Genomic DNA, 12,133 nt, shown 5'->3' with positions numbered 1-12,133 from the left:
TTTTTCAACTGTTCTGTGCAATTCTTATTCTTCAAAAGTGACTATCAAGAATCCAATTTGTATTTCATCGCTATAGAACGAAATGCAAAAACGATCTTAGCTTGCCCCAGTTTCCAATGCACCCTTCTACTTTAAGGCAACCTCAGAACACAAAGAAAATGATGCAAAGACATAAAGTTCACAGCGAAACACCTACATAAAGAACGGAGTTTATCTTCCCTGACACTGGAGTCCTGGCTAATCAAAGAGAAAAGTGCTTGATAAATCATGAGGAGATCGCTATCTCTTCGATGGATTGCATTTATAACATTCTATAAAAGAGATTCATGCAACGTTGTGAGTTTATAGCTGCATTCCTGCCACTAAGAAGCAGCAACAACAAACTATGCTCCCTATAGATTGTGTTAAAATGTTTCTACTGACAGACTCTTCAAGTCTTCTAACCAGGTTCCATTTTTTTTCCTCCATTAGGCAGTCAAATATGAAACCGCTTGCCAAAACCATAACCCCCACCCTTTCGTTTTGAGGAGTTATACACTGTGTCATGTCCCGTTGTTATGGAAATAACAAGGCATAAAATGTGTGAGTATCCATCAAAGTTAAATATGCTCTGCCTAATTTTTCAGCCTACATGTAGGAGCTCTGCAGCAAACAACAGATGGAAGAGCAGATGCATTTAAGGAAGACACATTTATTTACTCAAATATTTATTTATTTAACAAAGCTATATTTGGAAACAGGAAAGGAAATGATAAGTCATATCAAATTCAGCAGCAACATATACGGAAGTGAAATGGAAAAACATTTACTCTAATGCTTCTAACTGAACATGCAATTTTGTTCCCTTGTTGCTGGTTCATGGTGGAATTCAACTCCAAAGGTTGTAGCTAATCTGTACCTAAGGCAGGACTGCAGCCCACTAAGTCACAAACAGGGTTTCCAGACGATGCTGTCTGGACTTTTTTCTTTATGACTGGTTATATTTAGGAGCATCATACTTAAAGTGTGATACAAAGAAAACGCATCATGCACTTTAATAGAACAAATAGTATACCTAAACGGTGGAAGAGTTACGGTAGTCGAATGAATGCCAACATTAGGGCATAAGCTCTGGTGTTCAAGAGTTAAACCCAATCACCGTTGGCTGTATTAACACAGCTGGTCTTCATACACAATGACAATCAAGATGTATACATACGTATTAGTTAGGGCTACCACGATTAGTCGACTAATCGACGACTAATCGACTATTAAAATAGTTGACGACTAATTTAATAGTCGATTAGTCGTTATTTTATATTATATGAAGTCAGAGTCATAGTTTTTGGACTATTTCAGCATTTAAGGTTTTTTAGACTATTTTGGAGTTTAGCTAATATTTCTGCTGCTTGCTAGCTGTTTTGGCTAATTTAGGATTTTTTTCAAATTTTTAGGCTATTTTAGAGTTTAGCTAACATTTCCGCTGCTTGCTAGCTGTTTTGGCTAATTTAGGATTTTTTCAGTTTTTTAGGTTAATTTGGAGTTAAGCTAATATTTCATCGGCATGATAGCTGTTTTGGCTAATTTAGGATTTATTCAAAATTTTAGGCTATTTTAGAGTTTAGCTAACATTTCCGCTGCTTGCTAGCTGTTTTGGCTAATTTAGGATTTTTTTCAGTTTTTTAGGTTAATTTGGAGTTAAGCTAATATTTCATCGGCATGATAGCTGTTTTGGCTAACTTAGGCTTTTTTCAGTTTTTTAGGCTAATTACGCATTTAACTAACTTTAGCTAGCTATGAGCTTCAGCATTTTCAGCTATCAATTTCAGCATCTTCAGCAACCAAATTCAGCTTAAAGTATTCACACTAGCATTATCACAGGTAATGCTATATACCTAGTTTTTAGTTAGTTTAAAGCTAATGATGGTTAAGATGTGTGTTTTATATCCAGTTTGCACATGAACCGATTAGTCGACAAATCGGAAAAAATAATCGGTGATAGTCGACAATTAAAGTAATCGTTTGTTAATATTAGTGTTTAACTTGGATCAGATTTTAATCCGATTTAAGAGATTTATAGCCCCACTCCAATCATCTTTTAATCAGTTATAAAAACATTTCAAGTGGTCTTTTAATTTGATTTTGACATATTTAGGCAAAATTTGTAAAAACTCTAGTTCTATTTCATCCCCCCTGACCGTCAGAGGCGGTGTTTCAAGCACTGAATGATCCTTCTTGCACATGGGTAGTTCGAGAATTTAATGACAACAAAGTCATCTGTGACCTCCTGGCGACCCACGTGAAGCACAGCCCAAACATTCGGAAAACGAAAGGGACCCGAGGGACCGGGATCTCTGGTGGTCATCCGGGATTAATAGAACCGTAGTTACACATGTAACTTTAGTTTTCTTGGATGTAGTTTCTGCAGAGCAGCAGACGTTTGTCAGTAATTTGCCTCTAAGTTGTGGGTGGGACTGTTGACAGGCAAGAAATACTCTGAGATACATCCTCCATCATGAGGAAAAATACCACAAGAACATGTTAAAAACACGATTTTCATTGGAGTGTGTCTTTAAAGGGCCTTGCATGTGCAGTATCAAGTAGTGATGCACGATAATGGCTTTTTACAACCAATACCGATATTTTCCTGCTTCTTGTGGCTGATACTGACACCGATAATAAACTGATATTATTTCAAATCCTAAAAGAAATATGTTTGAGCATGCTCAGAAAAGCCAAGCTAAATACTAAACTAAAATAGCTGAGATTCGGAACTAGAATTGGAGCAAAGCATTAATACTTTTTATGACACAAAAGAGACATGAAAGTCAACAGAGTTTGGAAAAGATCAGATCAGAATCCAAGCTAGGAACATATGTATGACTTGATTTTGGTCAGATTTCCAAAAACTCTCATTCCTGTGACTTAGACTGTTCCAAAATAATCAAACATAAACAATAAAAGTTGGATTTACATCACTTTGGCCTGCAGTGCAAACACAGCCTTTGTTACAAGACGACCTGGAAGTTACATTTGATGTATCTGTTCATAGTAATATACTCCAGATGTAGCTTTTGGGAGTTGAATTATTGATCAGTGCTGAAGGCATCCAATGTGTCAGATGGGATGTTTGGAGTTACATCAAAGCAGCAGTTGTCAGATTATTAATATGCAAACAACTGGCATTCATTCAGATTTGGCCAATTCTTGCTAGATTTTTTCAGTGTTAATAGCTATTTCTATAAAGAGAATAATAGGCCCAATCTAAAATCAAGTTTTTCTGATAAATATATATTAAAAAGAGGTTATTCATGCATGTATGGACTAAAATCACTGCTCTGAAAGAGGTGATGTAGCTTTACACATTTGGAATAATGGGCCAGCTTTCCCTGGTAAAGGGGGGATTTATTTACTAAAGCGCTAAATGCCAATGAACGCCTTTCTTTGTCATTATCTGCAACCCTTAACATTTTTATACGTGTGCACTAGATTATGAGTGGATTAGAGGCATTAACAAAGTCACAATAATGGGTACCATTCAGTCCTGAGATTTCAAAATGTCAATCTCCCCTAGGGTTTTATTGTTTTAGCGCTCCAGTTAAATGATGTTTCCAGAGCAAGGTTGCTTTTGCACTGACTGACTTATTTGTTAACGCAACTACTGATGATACTGATAATACCATCAGTTGGTCATTTTTAGCCAATCGCAGCCCTGGAGACACAAAGACTCATGACTATGCAATGAAGGGAAACGATAGGGACATGTGATTGGTAGACATGGCCACAAGGGAAGAAGAATAACTCTTCATACCTCAGACACACCATTACACTTTCACTCAAAGTGTAGTTTCACGATTATGTTAATGCATGAAGTACTAGCTAATGCCTTTCATCTATAGACATAAGGCCAAGGATCAAACTGGCCACATATGATGACTGCTCCTCCTCATGACCTACATCTGCTCGCAGTATATCAGCAGCCAGCTAAAGAAGGAAACAAAAACATGGATTTTCAATGGGAATTATCAACAAGAGAGCTATACGGGTCTAATGGTTGAGTTGGAAAATCCTTGGCATACATTTACTGCCATTGGGCAAAAAAGGAGTCATGGTATCATGTAAACATGTTCGGTATTGTAGATATCCATGTTACCAAATTTACCAGTGGTCTTTTAATTAGAGTTATGCTGTTTTTCAAGTTAAATCAAAGGGGCTGTGTTGTAGGACATAGTTCCTGCACAGAGGCAGTAGTTTGTTAGTTGTTTGCCTCCAAGGTGTGGGTGGGACTTTTGGCCCAGAGTAACCCCAACTCCTGTCTCAGTTACCTCTCTGTTTAGACTCTCTCCCACTAGCTTACAGCCCATCTAGGTGCATATATGCCTAATGCGTTGATAATCGTTTAGGCAGCCACTTTCAAGAAAAAGTTTATGCAAACACGCATAGATCAGAATTTCAGGCTTCCACATCCGGAACGCTTGTGATAGTGTGTCACTACGCAAGATTTTTAAGTTTGGTAGCGGGCTCTACGTACAAATTAGGGGTCGGGAGCTCTACGTACATATCGGGAATAAAGGACTCTACGTACATATCAGGGATCGCAGGCTCTACATACAAATCAGGAGTCCTGGGCTTTAAGTACGAATCTGGGATCCTGGGCTCTTTTACAAATCGGGGGTCGCGGGCTGTACGTACAATTCAGGTGTTCCTTGATAGTGCTAGAAAGGACAATGAGCATGTTCTTGAAGCAACTCAGCACAGTGACCAATTGGGGACTCGGATTTACTAGAGATGTGTGGGATGCAATCGCTTCAAAACACAGAAAAACCAACTGGGGTAAAAATGATCACAAAGGAGAAATTAATAATTGCGGTTCGTGCCTGGCCAGATTAATATGACACCAAGATAGACATTCATAGGAGCAGAGCTGTAAAAACAACAAGTCTGGACTTTGAACTTTGAGCCTTTACCTATTGAAGGTGGTGGACATAAACAATAAAAATAACAGTATTAGTATTAAAAATAATAATAAAAATAAACAGTAAAAACACAAAAGAAGAAGAATCCCCTTCCAGCCACTACCTGTTATTCATATTCCTTCAGCGTGGGTCTATGCAAGTCTGTGGTCAAATGATTTTGTGCAACAGAAGCTTGAATCTTTTGGCAGCTGTTTATATGTTTAGCAGAGTAATAACATCACGACTTCATGAGAGCCAGTCACGAACTTGGCTGGATGAGATCGAGGGAATAATTGGTTCCACATCTTGTGTCGTCCCTTTGCAAGTTTCAAAACCATGCACTAGAAAAGTAAATGCTGAGGTTTGGGATTATCACTTTAAAGACAAAAAAAACCCTCTCTGGAGAATCAAATCCTTTTTAACTTAGCTCATGTACTGTATTACTTTGAAATTAATTAACATTTTTTCAAATAATCGCTTTCAAAGTTATCAAGAGACATTAAGATAAAAGTCTTTGGGAAATAATCTTAAACTGAACACTACCTTTTAAACTGTTACATATTCCATCAGAAATGTTAAACTCTATCTTGATAGGCTAAGGAGTGGGAGGTGTGAAAGGGGTGGGGGGTTATCTATGGGATGGGACTTTATCTTAATATTATTTATTTTGTTTTGTTTTAGCGTAAAGCACTTGGTTATTTGTTGTATTAAAAGTGTTATATAAATAAAGATTGATATAATTGATAGAGCGTCTTTGTGCAAAGTGAACGCAGTTTCCCGGCTCTATATTCCTATAAATGTATATTTTGGTGGCACAAACCACAATGACCATGTTTAGGATCATGTTTACAACAGTTGGTACTTCCATGTTTTGAAGCAGACACTGCCCACACGTCATTAAATCGGAGTCCTTGATTGGTTATAGTGCCGCGTTGCCATGATAAGGCGTGAACCGGTTGAACTTTTAGCACACAGTCAATGAACCCCCAATTGGTACATAGAGCCAATTGGAATAGACGCAGAAGTCCGAAATTCTGGTCTAGACATGTTATCATAGACTTTTTATTGAAAGGGGCTACTTGAACGTGAGTCAACGCAACTGGTGTGTATGGACCCAGAAGTTTAAGAAGTTTGGCAGAGAGAACAGTATTCTACTATTAGTAAAGCTAAATATGACATTTTATTTTATCGTCAGTTGTTTAGATTTAAACATTTTCCATTAATGTGACAAGCTAAGCTTTGGTGGAGTGCAAAAGTGTCCAAAATTGAAAGTACTAATATAATCAAAGCGACATTAGCTTTGATGGCATTTCTGAGATTTAGAGTGGGAACTTGTTGTGTAACAGATAAACACAGAAAATAGAAAAGCTTACTGGGTCTCGAGGTGTAAAACATCTATTATTAATTGCAGATGTTCACATGAACAGCCGAGTAAATACTGAGCTAATTAAAGATGGCATTAGGCGCTTATTGGTTGAGCAGTCAACTTGCATTTGGCTGTGAGAGAGGTGATGCTATTTTTTATTTATATATATATTTACTAATCCTCCGTTGACAAAAAACATAAATATTACCATTATGATAAATGACCTTGCTTTTCTAAGATTTGTAACCTACGGAAATGATTTAAATCCTAACAAACATTTTATCATCCCTGTGAATATTCAATTCCTTGAAACATTAATTCCTTCCATTCAAGTCAGTCAACATAAATCCTGTGGCATGTTTTAAACCCTGCCATCATGAATTATTTTGAAGCATTAATTAGGCTTTTCAATAGAAATATAATTTGGTTGATCTGGTTTAGCTGTGCACAGCAGCTCCAGGCTTTTCTTTACAAAATACTTGAACAGGCTGCTGTCCTGAGTCCAAGTACTCTGAACATAACCTCCACACACACGCAGGCACATACTTTTGCTTTTTATTCCTATTATTGTTGTTAGCAGTTTTTACGACTAAGGGGCATAAAGAATTTGGATTTTTAAGTCTTTAGTTTCCTGAAGTGACATTTTTCATTAAAGCTTAACTTTGTGTTTCTTCTATTCTCATTTCTCTGGATTTGACCATTTTCAGCTCTATTCATTTCTCTTTTTATGCTGTTCCCTTGTATTGTGCTTTGTTTCCTTGCTTTCTTGCTAACCCAACTGCCCCCTTCTCTCCAAACTTGAATATAAATCATGGCGAGTGAGACTATTAATATTTAAAAACTTTATAATTTCAGCACCAGCAGAGAGGAGAGTGTTTTTATGACCTTAAATACACGTTTTGCACAAGGAAAACACACATTTATGCAGAAGGAAGAGTCTGGTAGTACCTACAGCCAAATGTCAAACTCTGTGGTCTCATAGCTGTGTGTTATGAACTCATCTTTGGAAGCTAAAACACTTTTTTTCCTCATTCAGAGACAAATCTGGTCCTGTTTTTACTCTACTCACTTTCAACTAAAGCAGTTTAAAACCCAGACTAAGATGGTACTTAGTAAGCATTAGTCAAATGCACCCGTATGGGGGTTCTGCAGGTTCTTGGGTTGTCTGGGCCAGTGGAGCGTCACAGTATCTTGTATGTCTTGCAGTTCCCTTGAGGCTCGTGTGGTCACCTCAAAGGGTGTCATAAAAATGGAATGTATTATTTCTTTGGCTACAGTAAGCTACACGCACTTATTACTTTTTGTATGCTGTTGCATAGTGTCTCTGTATGCCACACTCTAGTCACTCGTAGAGTGCAAATACTGGCTCCTTACTGACTGTGCGCAAATATCAGATACACAGGGTTTCCATGTAATACGCAAGTGTCTGTAGGATGCACACAAACTAAAATCTGACTGATTTCCTAAATTTTAACAGTCCGGCTGTGTGCAACCCTGACTTATACCACCATTAAGTGCCGTACACACCCGCGGTAAACATGCATTCTTGAAGGTTCTTTAATCTCGCTCCAGGCTTTTCCGACATAAAAAAGACTTAGTGTCCTATAATTTCATCTGGGCACAAACTGCAGTTATTAAATTGTCTTTTATGATCAATTTTCAAATGGTTGGTCTTTTTCGTCATTCATACGTCACAACCAAATCAGAGTCCCTCATTGGTCAAAGTTCAACCTGGTTCAACTTTGTTGTGTTCATCTTTTGCACGTAGAGTTAAAAAAAGTTCAATAAAAAGTTGCTTACCTACGTGTGAACACAAGATTTTTGAACGCAAAAGCCCAAAACGCATGTTTATGTGGATTTCCATAGACTTCTCTTTGGAAGTGGCCACTTGAAAACATTTTGTGAACAATGTGAATATAGCTTTACATACTTGCAAGAACATTTTTGCTGTAAGGGCTAACTAAATGTCCTACAAAACTGTTTCTGTGGGCCACATGTGTGCCACATTCAGATTTGCCCCAGTAAGGGCGGTTGTGACAAAGGTATTGGGTAATAAAGTCAGTAAAAATGGTTTATAAGCTTATTTATGTCTTGAAAAAGCTGCATAAATACCAAAGATCTTTTATCTACATCATTATTTTTACCCTGTATGATTATTGCAGCTTCTAAGTGAAAACCTGCTCTGTCATGGTTATATAACCAGTAATGGATGTGACTGACAGCTGACAGAAAGTTGCTCATCCATCATGAGTCCTTAAAAAAAAGGCTCTAATTGATCAATCATCTTATTGCCCCTCATTAAAGATGTTGATTAACCTTTTAAGTTAATTACGACCAATTAGTCTACAAATCACAAGTGAAGAGGTCAGGTTGTCAGTATGTCAGTCCAGGAGCAGGTCTGAAGGAGTCTGGTGGATAGGTCATGCAAAAAGAAATGTATAAAATAATGAAAATTATATATTTTAAGTCTATGTTGTATTGTGAAATGATCTAGAAAAAATCAAATTATAATGTCAAAAAACACTTTGTCAGAAATATTTCCATTCATGAAGTCACAGCTAAAATTGTCTTCTAAGTGATAATTAAAAACAGGCAGTGTTAACATGGATGATACACATTCATCCCTCAACTCATAAAATAAATTCTAGGTTAAGACAGTTTTATATCTCAAGCCTCTATGATTTCTACTCTCACTACCTCATGTCAGTTCTCTCATTTTTATTTCAAAAGTCAGTTTCTCAGATCCAACATTTTCACGTCAGAGAACATTATGCTGAAAGAACATGAGTTGTCTAAGTGAGCCAACCATAATGAGCCGAGAGCCAATTGAAGGCTGGCAACGGCCTGCAAAATTGATCAAATTACTATAATTACTATTTGAGAGAAAGCACAGTGTCTCCGTTTATCAGTGTCTCAAAAACACAGTTGCAGTGAGGGGGGAAACTACAGCACAGACAGGAAAGGAAATGTGGTTGTGTCTTCATATTTATATGAACTAGTGAGGAGAAACCTCTGACAACTAACCAGGATTGTCTGAACATATAGCTGTGTTGAAATGACTGTATTTTCCGCACTATAAGGCACACCTGTAATAAATTGTATATTTTTAAATGTTGTTATTATATATAAGGCATACTGAACTTTTAGTCAAAATTAGTCAGAGTATTATAACTGCGTTCACAGTAACTCTAAAACTTGACTTTTTTCTGCTTTTAATCTAATGTATCTTATGACAATTTATTGTTTTAACTAATGTTTATATGCATCTCTTTTGTTAAGCACTTTGGGTTTATGAAAAGTACTATAGAAATAAAGTGATTGTGACAAGCTACACATTAGCCATGTTTGAAGTGTTTTGCCTCATTAGCGTATTCATGACATTTTTAACTCCCAACCTTGTTGGCAACACATGAAAAATGTTTCTTTGACTACACTAACTCCCAGCTTTAATTAGTCAAATGTAAAAATAAATAGTATGACAGCGCTACCAGTTACCTGCATTAGCATGTTCACTATGGCCGAATCCAAATTGCTTCCCGACTCTAAGGCTTCTCCTTATCCATGCATTAGCCTCTTCAAGTGAAGAGATATGGAAAACATTGAATTCAATTAATTTTAAATGCAGTGATGTCATTAATAGTCGCTGGCTATCTACGTTAGCGCGTAGCTGCCTCTGAGACCTACATAACAATCATTGGTTTTAAACGTTTAAAAAGTAATGCAAAAACAAAAAGTAATTATTTACATTTAAATGTAAATTTCTGAACACAGCCACATGATTAAATGTATTTCTCTTCCGCGCCATAAGAGCAACGCGGATCATCTTACTAGCGGAGGTATAACAAGTACTAAGTCGCTACAGTTCCCTCTCAAAAAAAAAAAAACACTTTTGGACAGTCTCAAATGTCCCTACAATCGGAGCAATAGAGAGAAGCCAAAGGGGTAGGAAAGCATTTAAGATTCGGTCAATAACTCCAAACTTTGTTTTACGTATCTGAGACCACACTAATGCCCAACCATGTTATTAACACATAAAAAAACGCAGTCCAACATGCTACACGTTAGTCGCGTTAGCACATTCACAATACCACCAAATATATAATAAAACAAATTGATATCGCTAAAACAAACATTACGGTGACCATGCTGACTACCATCCCTGTGAGGAAAGCATTAGCATGTCCCCAATAACATTCAACCATGTTTGCTACACATAAAAATAAAACGAGTACAGCTGAAACAAACATTACTGTGACCAAACTAAGAACGTTGTTAGTAGCACGTAAAAAAACCCCAAAAAAAACAGTCCCCCAACACATTAGCCAAGTTAGCATATTCGCAATAACAATCCAACTTGTTTGTTGCTTGTACAAAAAAACTGACTCACTCTTCAACAGAGTGTCATGGAGCTCAGTAAGCACAACTAGAACTGACCCATATAAAAGGTGCTCCGGGTTATACTTTGTAGTGTGGAAAGTACTGCAAATATTTAATTATTTGTAGCTGTTAAATGCCATTTTTAGTGTCCGATATTACATTAAAGACTTAGTTAAGGTCAAGACTGGTAGGTAGTTAGGGGTCAGGAATTGTAGAAAAAAAAAAAAAAAAAAAACACTAACGGCAACACAAAGATCAATGTGTTTATGTTCGTGGCAAACCATCAAAACACCCAAAAACCAATGGGGGAGCTAAAAAAAAAGGACTTTTAAAAATCTAAGAGTAAAAAAAGAATAATTATGATAATACAAAGAGAATAATAAAACAAATTTGCTCCAATCTCCTTTGGAGTGCAAATGTTGCTCTCATTATCACTGATGGAAGACACAGATGCTGCCAAGGAAATGTCCAACTGTCTCCTATCAGTAACAACTTGTATCATAGTGAGAAAACTGTTTGTAAAATAGGGAAAAAGAAAGAAAGAGGGATACAAAAAGTTAAAGGAGATGAAAGAAAGCAAGGGAAACAGGAAAATTGGGGTTAACAAGCATAAATAGGGATGTCACAAGATGGGGATGTATGCCAGAAAGCAACTTGGAAGGTGCACAAGTGCTAAAAAATAAAATGACAAGAAAGCAAAAGCCAAAAAAAGAAAAAAAAAACTGCAATAACAAATATATCAATACAATATGTTGGTCTGTTTGTTATAAATGAGTTTCTGTGCATCCTTTTTTAAAAAATTAGGAAATATTTTAATTTCTCAAATCTTACCTTGATAATGAGCGCTGAAACCTCTGTAACGGTGATTCCCATCGGTCACAAAGTGAAGTCGGAGCCAGTTCTTGTTACTGACAATCGGAGATGGAACGTTGGTACCAGACAACCTAGGATGAAAAAAGGAGAAAATGTTTGATAAGAAAAAAAAAAGAAGCATCTCCAGATGAAATTAGGACCTCACTCTTGTTTTAGATTATAAGTACACCTATAACAATTCCTCTTGTTTGAAGAAGCTCTCTGTTAGAAAATGGAAAAACAAGCTATCTTTCTTAGAAGAAGTGGGAAAAAAAACTGCGGAAAAACACGAAACCATGTAATCATCCTCTAGAGGAACAAGATGAAACCCCCTGGGAAAAAAGTAGCCACCATAACTGCAGTCAGCTGTCACTGGAACAACAGAAAATTATTTTATTTAGTGTTTCTTAACATTCCCTATACTTCCTCTCGTTCAGTCTTGTGTTCAGAACACATGAGATGACGAGCATCTTAAAGTCTTAAAAAAAGTAAAAACAAATTGCACTACATATAATCGCTTGGACTTATTACAGATATTTTATGTTTCACTTTCAGAAATGTTTCAGAAATCAAAGCAAAATTCCTGAAACCAAAACATATTTGT

General features: G+C 36.6%; 1 protein-coding gene across 1 annotated transcript in view; it reads right to left on the bottom strand.

Annotated features, from left to right (window-relative positions):
• Window positions 1-12,133, bottom strand: part of csmd3b (CUB and Sushi multiple domains 3b) — a gene marked incomplete in the record, with an annotated part of 423,353 nt that overhangs the window by 171,440 nt on the left and 239,780 nt on the right. The window contains 1 exon segment of the mRNA XM_024295326.2: window positions 11,509-11,621. Within this exon segment, the coding sequence (XP_024151094.1) occupies window positions 11,509-11,621 (113 nt within the window).

This window comes from Oryzias melastigma, linkage group LG11 (assembly GCF_002922805.2).
Source record: "Oryzias melastigma strain HK-1 linkage group LG11, ASM292280v2, whole genome shotgun sequence".
NCBI lineage: Eukaryota > Metazoa > Chordata > Actinopteri > Beloniformes > Adrianichthyidae > Oryzias > Oryzias melastigma.
Note: the sequence above shows the minus strand (reverse complement) of the source record. Positions and strands in the feature narration are given on the sequence as shown.